Raw genomic sequence first — 16,657 nt, 5'->3', positions numbered from 1 at the left:
TAAGGGAGTAATATCCTCATTAAAGAATATTAAGCACGTGTTAAGCATAAGTAGAGATCACTGCGCAATTAGGACGTCGTCCTCCAAGATCGACTCGCGAGCAACTCGCTTTATGTAGGTGGTACACTCCAGCTCGCTCAAGAACGTTCCAAGAAGACCGAACGACCTAGAGTGGAATGCTTCAGATAAAGACATTTTCCTTAATCCAAGGGTAATCATTACCAAAGTCATATCTGTACTTCCAATTACCGGGAATTATGAACTATTGCACCCACTCCCAATTATCACCGCCTTCCTACCAGAACCAACCTAACACTCATTCGTAATCTCCACCCTACATATGTATAAGGGAGTACACGTGTCTCAAAGATCAACACTCTCTTATGCCTATAAATACCACCTACATGAACTACGTCAGACCTGATTCTTCTCTACCCCAGAATCAAGAGAAGATACGTAGGCAGTTCGCTACTTAGCGAACTCAGTCTAACCCAAATCCAATCTCCTTCTTCTTCCACCTGTATATGTAAGGGAAAAACGCTCCTTTACAACTACTATGCTCCACATGGTGATACAAAATTCTGAAATAAATTAAATGGTGAAGGACCAAGTACGCAACTGTGTTGCTATTTTGCTTTCCTGCCTGACGTTGAGGAATAAAAAGGCTGGATCTGAAGAAACAGTGACCCCCACAGTCTATTACCTGATCACAAAAGTCTGGAGATATATCAATTCCAAAGAGAAAAGTGACTAGTAGCTATTAGATTGTAAGAATTGCTGCATTTAGTTGAAATAATGGGACATGCTCTTATGGTTTAAAATGTGTAAATTTGGCCAAAAATAAAACATTAACCACAGTATTAGGAAAGAGAACACCATGATTATTGATGTGGAGCTGAATCTACAATGAGATCACATTCAGTTAGGTTCTAGACCTTGTTAGTTCAGGCGAAGAAATAAGTCATCCCGGTCATTTGTAAGGTCTCACACAAAAATGCAGAAGCATGCCTACGGAAATGAATTACTGTGTGAGCAAAGATAAATGCTTTGTAAGCATTTTCAACGAAGATAAAAATAAAGAAATCCATAGGCATTTAGGCTGTGCTTGATAGTAGTTGTGGCAAATGCAAATCATGGCAAATAACATTATTCACACATTTGCCACTGTTTGATTTGATTTATAACCTATGGCAAATATAATTTTGATGACAAAATTTACTCAAGGGAGAGCTATATTAATTTTGCCACGGAAAATTCACAAACTATTTGCAATTGCCACTTTGATTACCATGACAAATTTGTCATTGGCAAATGGTGACAAAATTTGTGGCAACTATTTGCAATTGCCACTTTGATTACCATGACAAATTTGTCATTGGCAAATGGTGAAAAAATTTGTCTTTGCCACAGCTCCTATCAAACACAGTCTTTAGTTTCACTTGCCCTCCAAAAATGGGCATATGCTGCTCTGTGCAGCGAACACACGATATTCTTTAGTAAAAGGCGAAAGAATAGTTCGCTTTGTGTTCACTGTGCAGCTATGTGATTCTTGAATTCATTTGCTCCCTCTTTTTAACCTACTTTTTTTTCAATATAGACTATGGGCTTTGTCCATATGGGACTAAATGCCACGTCTGAAACAGTCTCACTGGGTTTCACTCGCACTTGTTCCTCTTTTGTAAGAAATTAAGATTCAATTGTCAAAAGTATCAATGTATGTACTTGTACACTATTGAAATGCTAGAACTGTTAGGTACAATGTCATCAATTAATTTGGACCAAAACTTGTAGTAACCAAATGAACTCAAAACTCTCATTTAACTTAAATGTATCGGACCTTCACTGAATTTTTTTGTTATGACTTGTGAGTATAAGCAATAGTCTAAAAGACTAAGACAACAAAACTTGGTGTATTCATTATCTCCACATCGAAATTGCAAGAAATGTGTCTTCATGAGTAGTATATCATCTTAAGAGTTGATAGGTAGTTAAGAAAGGGTGAAAGGGGTACAGTTGCATCTTGTATATCTGTACTATACCTGAAAGTTGAAACTTTCTCATTACACTACTAGGGCTCGTCATCAAGTCGAGTAGTTCGCAAGCAACTCATACTCAACTCAACTCAAACTCGCGCAATTAATAATATGAGTCAAGTTTGAGCATATTTTAAAACTTGAGATGCCTGCGAGTTACTCGTAGCTTGCATTTTACATAGTTATGTTAACACTTAGTGTGTTGGATTATAGTTACTCAACACGTATTGCTTGTAATTATAATGTGTACACCTTTAGATAGTGGTTTATTGTGATATTAGTGGATTGTAGTTGCCTATTATATTATTTCGTTAGATTAGATGGGCTGAGCATTTTATTTTGGTCTTAAGGTAAAATTTTGTGTCAATTTGTGTTCACTTATCTCTAACTTGTGGTATAAATCGAGCCTATACATAAAACAAGTCGAATCAAACTCTATAACCTATTATGGAATCCAGAATTCAAATTTGTAGAAGAGCCCAAGGTATGTCACGGTGTGTGAAGTCCAAGGCTCAAAGAAGGGCCAGAGTTAAAGATCGGGTACTCCCGAGTTAAACTTCTCTTAAACCCTAACATAAAACACAGAAAACAAAAACCCTAAAGAGAGAGAAAAAAAATGGAGGAGGAAAGTATGATGATGGAAGAAGGAGAAAACAATAAAGAAGTGGCACCAGCTCTAATTGCAATTCACCCAGTTGAGAAATCAGTTGTAGTAGCAATTGGTTATGAACTTCGAGTCTTTGATTTACAGTAATCTCTTTTTTGAAGTTAAATTGTCATTTTCCTACTGTTTAATGATTGTATTGTAGCTTTAGTCACAAGGTATTAAGTATAAATTAATAGCCTTTTGGGCATTGTTGATGTTTCATGACCATGCTTTGTCATTCCAAGTGAAGCCCGAGTTTCAAAATCACAAATCGCCCGTCACTCTAAGAGCCTTTTACCAACTTGTTTCTAGGATGGAGAATTAACACTAGAAAGGACTAAAAATCCTGGAGTTCCCATTGATATGCAGGTCCTTTGGAGATGTTGGAGGAGGTTGTTTGATGGTGTCATCAACAAACCCTAATTTGTTTTTGGCACGAAGGGCCATAGTGATAGCTCCCAGCCATGAAGAATAGTTATCACCAGTTAAAGGCGGTGAAACAAGAATAGTGTTTCGACCAAATATGATCAAAACACCAAGTGTTGATGAAAAAGACGAAGAACGTAGAAAAGTAATTAGAAAAATGATGGTGATCGGGGGAATGATGAGACTGTACCTTGCGGTTGCCTACGTACCCAAATTATCAGTGGGATCAAGTCTCAAGAACGTAGTTCTGAATGAAAAATAGTTTGATATTTATATAGGTAGAGTAGAGAATCCTTGTAGCTCAAGTAATCTTGTAGCTTGAGCAATTGTGATAGACTATAACTTTCAACTGATAATTATCTCTTTGATAAGAAATGAATCTGGACATAAATCAATGTACATTAGTGGCAAGCCATGTGGCTAAGGTTCAGCCTTAAACACATGAGTTAATGGGCCTGTACATTGATCCATGGTATTGCGAATTGGGCTTTAGCCCTGTCGATTAAACGAATAAAGTAGAGATTCCTACCAATGGATGTTCGCCACGTAGGTGGGGGTCGAAACACCGCCCCCTCTTTGGCATGCGAACAAAGTTCATATGGCAAAGAAGAAAGAAAAATGGGCGGAATGTATAACGAAGTGTCGTGCGAAAAGAAATAATTTGAAAATTGACTGTCGAAAAAAAAATATCGTGAATTATCGGAAACGAAATAATGTCAAACTAACATATACGGGATGTATTGTAGTTAAAAAATGGCTGAAAAATGCACAGTAAAAATTTTCGAACGAAATTGATTGCTGAAAACTATACCGAACACATTACGTAACAATACGAAAATTGATTTTGACGACACGTGCCACTGGAATAGCGATACTTTGATTATACCGTTAAAAACCAAATGTAAGGGCAGTTTAGTAATAATGGGAAGAAAAGGGGTAAATACGAATTGGATTCGAAGGTGAAGACTTTAGCGACTAACTAGAACTTCCGATTAGATAAGAATTCGGATTAGATAAGAATTTAGATTATATCAGAATTCGGATTAAATAAGAGTTTGGATTAGATAAGAATGGGGATGGACTTGGAATAATATTTGAATGTAATTAGTTGAAATTCCGAACTATGACCGAAACCTTAACCAGAGGTCCAGAGTTGGACTAAGAAGTGGACACAAAAGAAGTGTACCGAAATAAATATACCTAACTAGATAAGTTCGAAGTTGGGTGTGAAGTGAAGGAATTACAAACAATTCGGACTATTGAGGCCTATAAAACTGGATCTTGATTGACAAACAATGGACTGCAACAAAGAAGAGGCAAGAAGAGCCCAAAAGATGGCGGAGGAGAAGATGGAAAACAAAGATTTTATTCAAGCGAGGAAGATGGCGATTGCCAAGCGGCTTTATCCAACTCACGGAAAACATAGAGAAGATGTTGGCGTTTGTGAGGTACACCTTTGCTCCATTTCGGCTTAAAATACGAGACTGTTATGGTATTCTTCAAGTTGTGCATACAGTGGATAAGGCATCTATGAAGACGGATATATGACATAACTACGTGTTCCCCTCACCGTGAACGCGTTTGCATCGAAAGGATAACCTTAATGGACCTCCAACCGGGGTCATAGTTAAGTTTGAGATGAAGCGTAATCTTGTAGAAAGCAGTTGACAAACGGCCATGAACTCAGTTCGTGGTGATAACATTAGAATCACAAACTTGTGAGTCCTTTTTGGAGGAAGCTTTCTGCCCGCCTCCTCAAACTCCCCGCCAGAACCGTTCTCTTCACCGCCGCCGATCTCTTTGCATCTTTAGCATTCTAAAACGCCTCGGCGTTGCGATTCATGTTAGCCCTTGGAGCAACACCATCAATAGCCATGTATAGGAGTTTCGGGGCCTCACCATGACAAAAGTCTGTCAATGTAATCAAACATACACTGGAACACCTCGTCAAACGAAGTTGGCGGCGGCTTCGGGGTGAAAACAAGGATGAATAATACCATTCATATCGAGATAAAGATTATCATATTCCAATTTATTAGGATTAGGTTTACTTGTGTCCCTTTGGAATTGATGTCCGTCAATTTCAACCTGCTTCTTCTTCGATGGCGTCAACAACTACCATTGGGTACTTCTCGCTAACCATCTATATAGAACATTTGGTACTCCCATAATGAGCTCCTCCTCTTTATTCTTCTTCGATCTCTCTATCCACTTCAATTTGCGCCGCCGCTTTTTCTTTTCCTTTATTAATGAGAGCGGTATTTCTTTCTTTGTAGTGATCTTCAATTTGAGAAGACGATGAGGAAGAAATACTAAGCGCTTATGTTCAAAGTTTATGTTATCAAATATGATACGGTGCGTCGCCAGTTAATGAGGGGCACCATACCTGTGTTGCACCGATATGGCCCAGTGAACCCGGTTTTTGAGCTTTCTGACCCGATTTTTTTTTGCGGTAGAAACGGCCGTACTATCTATACGAAATATAATCGAGAAGAAGAAGATGCGTTGACGATCGTAGATTTGATAAGGTGGAAAGAAGGTGACAGATATAACGAATACATACACGAGGCCACGGCATAATCTAGCTCAGAATCGAGCAGCTTCAAATTGGATCGTCTAGGATATTAAACTTAAATTATTGAGTTTCGATAAAACTTAAATTATTGAGTTTCGATAAAGACGAAGAAACGGAGAAAAGTGCGGAGAATATGACAAAGCAGTGTGGGAAACAGATATGTTAGTATTTTTTATCAGTTATCGTAAAATTTTGGTTAAGTCTAAAAAACTGACGAAAAGTTTATTCTTGTCGTCGCAGGTAGAAACGACGACATTACGGGCAAAAAATATCGAGGAAAAAGTCGACAAAGAAAAGATTTCAAGCGGAAAGATCTCAATGCCTTATAAAAAAGAAAGAAGCTGGAGAAAATTTTCGCTCAGAAAATTTGACATTTGACGAAATCACGAAGTTTCGCACACGCGTAAAAACGGTGGTTTTACAAGTCAAATATATTTACAAATAGTCAACGTAGAAAAGTTTCGTGCAGAAAGGTGTCAGTTAATGCCGTTGAAGAATTAAAGAAGCTGACAGAAGTTTCGTCGAGAAAGATCAGCTAAATGTCTTAGAAAAAATAATGAAGCTGTCGGAAAAAATTTAACCGAAAGCGCTAAGCGAAGCGAATGCAGATTTCGAAGAAGAAAACGAAGATTGAATCAAGTGACCGTAAGAAAATTGTATGAGTTGTATCAGTGAAAACTGATAAGAAACCATTAGATTTTCCCAAACCAATGATTATGTGATTACGTGAATGTAATACCATAGAGCTAAAAATTCTTTTTTAATAAAACAAAGTATGTGTTGGCTATTGAATATCATTGTGATGTTAGATAACATACCTGTGGAAAACTGACAATGTTGTTGAATTATATAGATGACACGAAATAGAATGAAACACCCCCAATGCTAACTTTAAGCTTGCAAAATTAGATTGAGCGAAAAAATGCTCCGATCTCCGTAACCGATTTAAAGCGGGGCACTTCATCAGATGTTGACATAGAGCGAGTAACCGATTAAGCGAGCGTAAAATCGTTCAATTTAGACTGACGAAATTAAATATGGTAAGTTAAACGATTTTTTGTAAATAGCGATAATACGACTAAGCGAGCGTAAAAGCGTTCAACATAAACTGACGAAATTAAACGTGGTAATTTCGTCAAATTTTGTCGTAGCGATAATAACGACTAAGCGAGCGTAAAAGCATTCAACTTAGACTGACGAAATTAAACGTGGTAATTTCGTCAGATTTTGTCGTAGCAATAGTAACGACTAAGCGAGCGTAAAAGCGTTCAACTTAGACTGACGAAAATTAAACGCGGTAATTTTTCGTCAGTTTTTGTGGTAGCGATAGTAACGACTAAGCGAGCGTAAAAGCGTTCAACTTAGACTGATGAAATTAAACGTGGTAATTTCGTCAGATTTTGTGGTAGCGATAGTAACGACTAAGCGAGCGTAAAAGCGTTCAACTTAGACTGATGAAATTAAACGTGGTAATTTCGTCAGATTTTATCGTAGCGATAGTAACGACTAAGCGAGCGTAAAAGCGTTCAACTTAGACTGACTAAATTAAACGTGGTAATTTCATCAGATTTTGTCGTAGCGATAATAACGACTAAGCGAGCGTAAAAGCGTTCAACTTAGACTGACGAAATTAAACGTGGCAATTTCGTCAGATTTTATCGTAGCGATAGTAACGACTAAGCGAGCGTAAAAGCGTTCGACTTAGACTGACGAAATTAAACGTGATAATTTCGCCAGATTTTGTTGTAGCGATAGTAACGACTAAGCGAGCGTAAAAGCGTTCAACTTAGACTGACGAAATTAAACGTGGTAGTTTCGCCAGATTTTGTTGTAGCGATTATAAGGTTCGCTAAAACCAAAATTATATCATTGGAACTGAAGTGAAAAAACTGCTTCTTTACTGATTACCGAGTCTTAAAAAATGCAGAGATAACAACGAAAAATACATGCCTGAACTTGAAACAAATTAAATATTGTATTATTTTATTTCTCCAGGATAACGGAAAAACACAACTAAAATCTACTTATAGAACTTGCGCAGATGAAACGCGATTCCACGGCTTTATCGAGAACATTCCCATCTAAATCTCGGAGAAAATAAGATCCTTTGGTGGCGAGGCGATCTATGATGTATGGACTGTCCAGTTTTCTCAAATTTACGGAATCTATCAACCTCGTCTTTTCGACAGAGTACCCGATCATCTTTCTCAAACACTTTAAGTCGAACTTTCTTATCATATTTTCGTTTCATATCTTTGATAACTTAATTAAGCGTTGAAGACCAACATCTCTTGTCTCATCTATCAAGACTTTGGCTTGAGCAAGTGCTTGATCATTTGACTCCAATTCCACGTTAGAAGTTCGTGTGGTTGGTGTCATCAACTCTGTAGGCAAGACGGCTTCCGTACCGTAAGCAAGATTAAACGGAGAAAATCCAGTTGAATGCTTAGGTGTGGTTCGATAAGCCCACATAACCGCAGGAAGTTCCTTAACCCAATTTCCTTTGGCCTGTTGAAGGCATCGGCGAGCATTGCAAGAATGGATTTGTTAGTAGCTTCGAATTTTGTCCATTAGCTTGAGGATGGTATGGTGCCAAGAAATTGTGATCGATCTTCAAGTCGAACAAAATTGTCGAATTTCTTCAAAACATCAAATTGTTTGCCATTGTCGGAAGTCAATGATGTTGGAATACCGAAGCGACAAACAATGTCGCCATAAGAATTTTTTAACATCGAAGCATGGATGCGGGCTAAGGGCATAGCTTCAAGCCCACTTGGTAAAATAATCGATTCGCGACGCAGTAAGAAACGAACAACGCCGGGAGCTTTCGGAAGAGGACCGGCGATGTCAAGACCCCACTTTGCAAAAACGCCAAGGGCTCAAGATTGGATGAAGTTCCGTTCTTTGGAAGATTTCCCATATTAGCATATTTCGACAAGGAACACACTTCTCGGATAAACGCGTTTAGCATCCTTTTGCATGTACGGCCACCGGTATCCTTGTGTCATTGCTCTATGAAGCGAGACCGCCCCGGAGTGGTTCCCACATAGGCTGAATGAATTTCTGCGGGACGAAGCAAACCTTTGACTCTGTGAGACACCGAAAGCATAGGGTTAAGACTTGTGCATTTCGCGATAAAGTTGCAATGCACCGTTGAAGTCGATATGAGACAATATTTCCAAGCATCGCGTTTGACACGATCACCCACTTTATGATCGGGAGGCAAGATGTGATCATGTAAATATGTGATATAAGGAAAACGCCAATCATCTTCGTCACAAGGTGTAAGTGGAAAACTTAGCTCTATATCGGGAACCTCTCGAGCATTGTCGACTTCATGATGATCGTCGTCGGTATGGACCGAGACATTATCATTGTGGTCATCTGATAGCATAAGTTGTGGATCAAGCGTTTTCTCTGCAATGATAGCTTGATCATCAAGATCACGCTTGTGCTTTCTAGTCAGCACAGGAGATATCAAATTGGCATGACGTGATTCCTCAGAAAATGTCTTGATGAAAAAACAACTCTGAGTGATGTACATATCGCGCACATCCTCGATGGACAGATCGATACTCGCTTCCTTTTGAAATTCAATGGTAATCTGGCGAGGCTTATCTGACTTAACTGCCGCGGATAAATAAGCAAGAGAATCCGCATGTCGCACGTCATGACGCGGACGCTGCACAATACTGATAGAATCAAAATTTCGAGCAATCCGATGAACTAAGTCCACATAAGCCGCCATTCTATCGTCACGAGCTGCATACGATCCACCAAACTGGCTAGCGACTAATTTAGAATCTATGAATAATTGTAGTTTAGTCGCCCCCAAGTGAAGAGTAGTGCGCAAGCCGCAAATGACAGCTTCGTACTCGGCCTCATTATTTGAAGCGTCAAAACCCAAACGCACTGACTTCTCAATTTTTTCTCCATTCGGTTGCAAGATTACACACCCAATACCGGAGCCATACTTATTATGCGAACCATCAGTGTAAACAATCCAACAATCAGCATATACATCTGATAAGTTTGGCAAATCATCGCCCCCAAGAGCTAATGGCGTGTTGTCGATGACATTTTCTTCGTCTAGTAATGCGTCAGACATAAGAATATCATCAATTGGAAAATCAGCCATTAGCGAAGCCAAAGCTTGTCCTTTCTCAGCTGTGCGAGTTTCAAACACAATGCTATAAGCGCTAAGGTAACTTTCCCATTCTGCGAGGCGACTTGATTCCTGAGCATTGCGAAAAAGCTTTCGCAGTGGATATTCGGTATAAACTTTGACGACTCGTCCCTGGAAATAAGGCTTAAGACGTCGGGCAGCATGAACCAAGGCCAATGCAATTTTCTCCACTCGAGAATATCTTGTTTCAGCAGTTGTAAGAGTCTTGCTAACAAAGAATATAGGACGACCATCGCCACCGTTGACAAATAAGACGGCACTTACGGCATGATCAGTGGCGGCTAAATACGAACCTATAGGCTGCCCGTTCTTTGGGTGGCAAGAACTGGAGGTTGGACTAAGTATGCTTTCAAATGACGAAATGCAAGTTCGCATCCTCCGTCCAAATTCTTTGCGTCTTTCAATGTTTGGAAAAAGGGCGGCATCGATCGAATACCGAGATGAAGCGATTTAGGGCAGCCAAAGCCGCCCCGTAAGTCGTTGAATTTCTTTCTTTGACGCCGAGAAGGCATTTCAAGGACATCTCGAATCGATCGGATTTGCTTCAATTCAGCGTCTAGTCATCATGTATCCTAAGAATTTACGGATGATAAACCGAAGAACACTTAGCCGGATTCAAACGCATGTTGACATTGGAGAGTCATGCCGAAAACAGCTTGCAAATCGGTAAGATGATCAGGTGCTTACGTAGATTTGACAACCATGTCGTCGATGTATGCTTTCGTCTTTCCAAGTAGGTCGAGAAAAATAGTGTTGACCCGACTTTTGATATGTGGCTCCGGCATTTTTCGGACCGAAAGGCATTACAGTAACGATGAAATGCCTTGGTGCGTAATGAATGCGATGAACTCTTGGTCCTTAATGAATAACGGAATCTGATGATAACCAGAATAAGCATCCAAAAAAGACAAACGCTGAAAAGCAGATGTTGCATCGACCATTTCAGATATACGAGGCAATGGATACGGATTAACCGGACAAGCCTTATTGAGATTTGTGAAATCGATACAAACACGTAATTTGCCGTTCTTTTTAGGCACTGCGACAACATTTGACATCCATGTTGGATAAGTCACAGGCCTTATAAAGTTAACAGACAAGAGACGGTCGATTTCGTCTTTCACTTTCATCTTTCTATCGGGGGCCATCCTTCGGGGCTTTTGTCGAACTGGTTTTGCATTGGGATCAATGTCAAGTTTATGACAAGCCACCGAAGGATCTATACCAGGCATTTGCTCTATTCGCCAAGCAAAAACATGACTATTCTTCCGCAATAACAAAATAAGCTCTTGTCTCTCCGCTTCTGGAAGTTCGGCTGAAATAAAAGTAGTTTCTTCAGGGAGTTGGCCAATTTGAACTTCTAAAAGTGGATCGACTGTCGGGGGTCCTTCAACATTTCTATTGATAGAGTAAACTGAAGGTCCCGGATGCTGTAATTGCTATTTGACGACGTTGGAACTCAGAATAGTTCGTCCAACAACTTCAGACTTCTTATAATCATCGAGAATATTGTCGCGTGGCAAATTAGAGATGCCGGTTGATCGGCCAAGACCTTACTTACGGACTTTTTTATTGAATGGGAACTTGATGGCTTGATGATATGTTGAGACAACGGCTTCCATATAATGAATCCAATCGCGACCAAGGATGGCGTTGTAAGGGGGACAATCCATCCATCAATAGAAAATCAATATTGACTTCCTTCGCATAAGAGTGACGGAGAGACACCTTTCCAACGCGAATGAGTAGCGGTACCATCAAAACCAACGATAGGCGATTTTCGGGGTGACCAAGTTATCAATAAATGGAATAATCGCGATAACACCGAGAAAACATGACACTAGCTGAACTACCGAGTGTCGATCATTATCGTTATGCCAAGATACATGGTGATATAATGCAGCGGTTATCACGACAAACATCATAATGAGGAACATGCACGCCCATTAGATCTTGGTCAGTGAAACATAATGGTTCATCTTCAATAGTCTCCGTCGCGAAAACCTTCCACCTAAATTGATCCCGTTAACTTCGTTACAAATTAGACGGATATTTGACTTTAGAGCGATGAGCAGTTTTTCGAGTATTGGACAATGAATCAATGATGGCATGTCCAACCTTAATGACATTGTGATCGGTGATAGTTAAAGCTTGAGTTGTTACTTTCTTACGCACATATTGATCAAGTTTCCCATTCTCGCACAAGCTTTTCAATTCTTCCCATAAAGACCGACAATTCTCCGTCTCATGACCATAATCATTATGAAATTTGCACCATAATGATTTATCGCGAAGTTGTTTTAGTGTCGCCGCAGTAAGGGAAACGGCGGATGAAAGCGGACTCTTATCCTTGATTTTGTAAGAAAACTCGCGATATTTGGTATTAAGCGGAGTTAATTCAAAATCAATAAAAGGCTTTCCGGTCCTGCTCGTGGAGTCTTCTTTCTTATACGGAGGCTTCTGACTGGGTTGCTGTTGATCAAAAGTCGGATTCTTTTGTTTATTTCGCTGATCATTGAAATCCCTTCCTTTATTATCTTTGTCACGAGAAGTTCGAGCAGCCGTGTCATCTTCAACATTGATAAATTGTTGAACTCGCTGGTATAACGCACGTCGGGAAGATGGAATATCCCGAACAAGAGAGTTGTATAACCCATCTTTATCAAACAAGATAGCTTCTTTAAAAGCGTAAACCACCATTAGATCAGATTGCTCAGAAATCTCAGCTGCAGCTTGGCGGAAACGCGCGATAAAACTACGGAGAGTTTCCTCACGTTGTTGCTTGATGTTGAAAAGAACTCGGACTCCATTTGGACGTTTGAGATTATGATGAAAACGTCTTGAAAACTTTTCGGTTAAGTCCTTGAACCGACGAATAGAGCGCGGAGGTAATTCGCTAAACCATACCAACGCTTCCCCTTTTAATGTAGAAGGGAAAAGTTTGCATTTTAAAGCATCATCACCTCCCGATAAAACCAGTTTGTTTGTGAAATTAATCACATGAAGCATAGGGCAACCCTCGACATCATCATATTGATCAAACTCTGGTTGTTTAAAGTCTTTGTTATGAGTAGCCCTTTAGACGGCTAGAGAAAATTTGTCCAAAATACCATCTTCAACTGCCAGATTTTCTAGTGTCGATTCAAAAGGATCGCTGTCCAGAAGAGCTTTTTTAATCATTTCTCTAACACGTTGAGGAGTCATCAAATCCGTATCTGTTGGATCGTGATCATAGTCACGATGACGCCTATGGGAGCGAACAGAACGAGAAGAAAATGACGAAGATTCATCGTTTCCGTGTCGAGATGATTGTGGATGGTACGTTGGGCTTTCAGTACGATAATGTTCGGAATGATAAGAACCGCGTTGCTGAAGTGTTTCACCATACTAATGGTTCCGATCATGAGTGCGATCATTATTCTGTTCACCACTCGAATTCCTCGGGACTTGCCGATAATTTGTAGGACCGTGGGGTGCAATCGGACGATTATTAGCAGTACCTTGCCTACCGAGAATGTGATCAAGTGGGTGGAGATTTCTCGGCGGAGGTCGGGGAATTCGTCGCCCATTACTCTTAACTCGTTGATGGCTGTTGCGAATATTGCGAATCTCATCCTCACCACTTAAACGATCCCACACACTATTATGTCGTTGGCGTGTGTGTGACGTTGTGGTGTGATGTGATACAACATCATCTGCGAGTGGAGCGGCGTCGTTTAAGATGGCGCTGTAGTAATTATTCGTTTTGGCGGACGGTCTTTAACTTTTGAAGAAGTGCTTTCGAGACATATGACTTACATTATCCGTGATCGATAATCTTTGGAGAATCGTCGAGGCAATAATCTCATCTTTGAATAATTTGGCGATTGGTGGAACGACGCGATTTGAAGGTATTATGCTGTCAGCGCCAAGTTGTCCTTGACCATCATGTTCGTGATGATCGTCAATAATCACATCGGGACCTTGAGCTCTTCGAGTATGCGTCATAACTTTCGCAGAACGTGATCGAGGGTGTAGTATAAGAACCGCAGACGGCGCCAATTATGTTTCGACCAAATATGATCAAAACACCAACTGTTGATGAAAAAGACGAAGAACGTAGAAAAGTAATTAGAAAAATGATGGTGATCGGGGGAATGATGAGACTGTACCTTGCGGTTGCCTACGTACCCAAATTATCAGTGGGATCAAGTCTCAAGAACGTAGTTCTGAATGAAAAATAGTTTGATATTTATATAGGTAGAGTAGAGAATCCTTGTAGCTCAAGTAATCTTGTAGCTTGAGCAATTGTGATAGACTATAACTTTCAACTGATAATTATCTCTTTGATAAGAAATGAATCTGGACATAAATCAATGTACATTAGTGGCAAGCCATGTGGCTAAGGTTCAGCCTTAAACACATGAGTTAATGGGCCTGTACATTGATCCATGGTATTGCGAATTGGGCTTTAGCCCTGTCGATTAAACGAATAAAGTAGAGATTCCTACCAATGGACGTTCGCCACGTAGGTGGGGGTCGAAACAAATAGCAGTTGGGTTATCAGAATGATGTATAAAAAAAGGATCATCAGAGTGAGTCTCGGAGATAACAGTTGACAGAGTATCTGTTGGTGTTGGTGAAGTCATTATTGTTGAAAAAAAAATTAGGATGTTTTAGGCTCTTGATACCATGTAAATAATAAGAAGGCTAGGAGACTGAGTTTTGACTCTCATGAATTGTTGAGAGTGTTCACATTTCATATATAAGCAAAGTTGTTATAGATTTACAAGTATATCTCCTAGAATATGAGAGGAGATCAATACAACTAACTAGCAAACTAAGAGTTCTGAATAATAGGAATCTATCACGTTATTACTTATTGTGATTATTGGTTGTCTCCTAAACTTTTCAAGAGATGGAAAATTCAAAGAGCATTGAAGCTATAACTGATGTGCATAATGTGAGATCATATACTACCAAAAATTTGATTTTCCCCAACAGTCGTGCCAAAGCTTCCTCGATACTCATCAATCGTTGTTACCTAACAACGGTTTCAGACTGCAAGTACTAGTAAATGACCGTCACAATTTTTTCGAGTAAGTCATATTTTATAATTGCAACTCTTTGACACTCATTTTTTGTTGGGAACTGTGTCACATCATAGATGTTGGTAAGAAAAACCGTCGCATTGTTATCCTCGATAGTTTTTTGAAATTTGCTCGATGTAATTTAGCCGTTGGAAGTAGTAATTGTTCCAAATTATTGCATAAACTATCACAAAATCTTCTATTATCATTGTTGACTTCTCTTAATTTATTTTAACTGAAATTAAAACCTTGTTCATTAATATTATTATTTTTTATTGTTTTTCGAATAGAAGAAGCATAATTGTAGTAATTTTGAATATGAAACGAGGTTTAAGATGATTTTTTTTTTGAGACTACATACAAATACAACTTAATTTAGACTCTTTTAAATATATTCAACCAAGTTTTTGTTCAAATTCCAATAGAACACCAATATTAATTTGTTCCATTCAAGAAACATGCATTATTCACTTATATACTTATCGAATTAAACTTTAAAAATTGGTGATAATCATCTAGCTAGTTACAAACTTTGAGATAATTAAAATCAAGAAGTGATGATATTATTATTATTGTTAATTAATTATATGCAGTTAGGTACCGTTTAAAAGTTTAATATTGGAATCAAATTAACCAATGGGACGAAGCAATGTGAAGAGTTCAAACATCAACTATACAAAGTTTAAACTATGCAATATATATTAACCTACAAGTTGTTAAAAGGCATGAGCATCACATCCCTCTTTAGTTCTAAAGTGTCGATTTGGAATTAATTAAGGATATCGCTCCAAGTGAGGTCCAAGTTTAAAATCCTGTTTTTTTAGCGTCTCTCAATCCATCGCCCGGGAACTATAGGGTGTAGATAGTTATAATTTATACATTAGTGTGAAATTGGAATATAATTTGAACCCCCCACCCCCCTAGTTAGACATGCTTACACCCCCACCCACGACCCACACACACAGTTTAGCATGGTTTCACCCCACGGAACCCGCATACATGCACACATGCACAATTACGTAGATTGTTGACTCATGAGAGTGGAGTTCTCCCTGAATTGCCACGCATATCGAAGTGCCAAACCATTGACTTTCTTCTAAAATTAACACCCACGAAATAACTAACTCCCTCTAGAAAGATTGCACGAAACCCACACTCCCATGGTCGCGCAAGTTAGTTTTCCTCCATCTTCTCCACAATCTAGGTGCTTATATACAGGGCCGAAAAGATCGGTCGAAAAATTAATTTTTCGCCGATATTTATCATTTTTTCAGCCTACTGACTTCGAAACATTCGAAATATCGGCTCTGAAAATTAAATTAATTTTAAACCGATATATATCGGTAAACCGATACAAAGATATATATCAACGATATATTCCGACATATTCGATATATATTGTTTGACTTGGTTGGACAGTTTGACTTTTGACCGATTTTGTTGATTGTTGACCGATATATCCCGATATATATCGTTATATATCGGCGATATTTTCGATATATCCTGATTTTTCGATTTTTTGAATATTATCACCAAAATGGGCAAAAACGATATATCGATCCAATTTTTTGATTTTTCTGATATATATATCTATTTTGGGAGGGTCTGAAATATCTTCAAATCCCGAAACTTTCGGCCTTGCTTATATATATGTGGCTCAACCATATCGTTTTTCACAAATCCAGAGCTTTTTTTCAAAGAGTTTGGTATGGAAACTTTTAC

The 16,657-nt window shown here is 39.0% G+C and overlaps 1 protein-coding gene and 1 non-coding gene across 2 annotated transcripts in view; one reads left to right on the top strand and one right to left on the bottom strand.

Moving 5' to 3' along the window:
- Positions 1–1,424: 1,424 nt before the first annotated feature.
- LOC147518209 (U5 spliceosomal RNA) lies at positions 1,425–1,540 on the bottom strand. The gene has a single exon (XR_015214705.1). It is a non-coding gene; the product is annotated as a U5 spliceosomal RNA (small nuclear RNA).
- Positions 1,541–2,599: 1,059 nt separating this feature from the next.
- Positions 2,600–16,657, top strand: part of TRM82 (Transducin/WD40 repeat-like superfamily protein) — a 61,450-nt gene continuing 47,392 nt past the window's right edge. The window contains exon 1 of the mRNA XM_086590124.1: positions 2,600–2,685. Coding sequence (XP_086446250.1) covers positions 2,650–2,685 — 36 coding nt within the window. The 5' untranslated portion in view covers positions 2,600–2,649. The remainder of the gene's footprint in view (positions 2,686–16,657) is intronic.

The sequence above is a fragment of the Coptis chinensis genome, chromosome 2 (assembly GCF_015680905.1).
Source record: "Coptis chinensis isolate HL-2020 chromosome 2, ASM1568090v1, whole genome shotgun sequence".
NCBI lineage: Eukaryota > Viridiplantae > Streptophyta > Magnoliopsida > Ranunculales > Ranunculaceae > Coptis > Coptis chinensis.
This window is presented reverse-complemented; position numbering and strand designations above follow the sequence as displayed.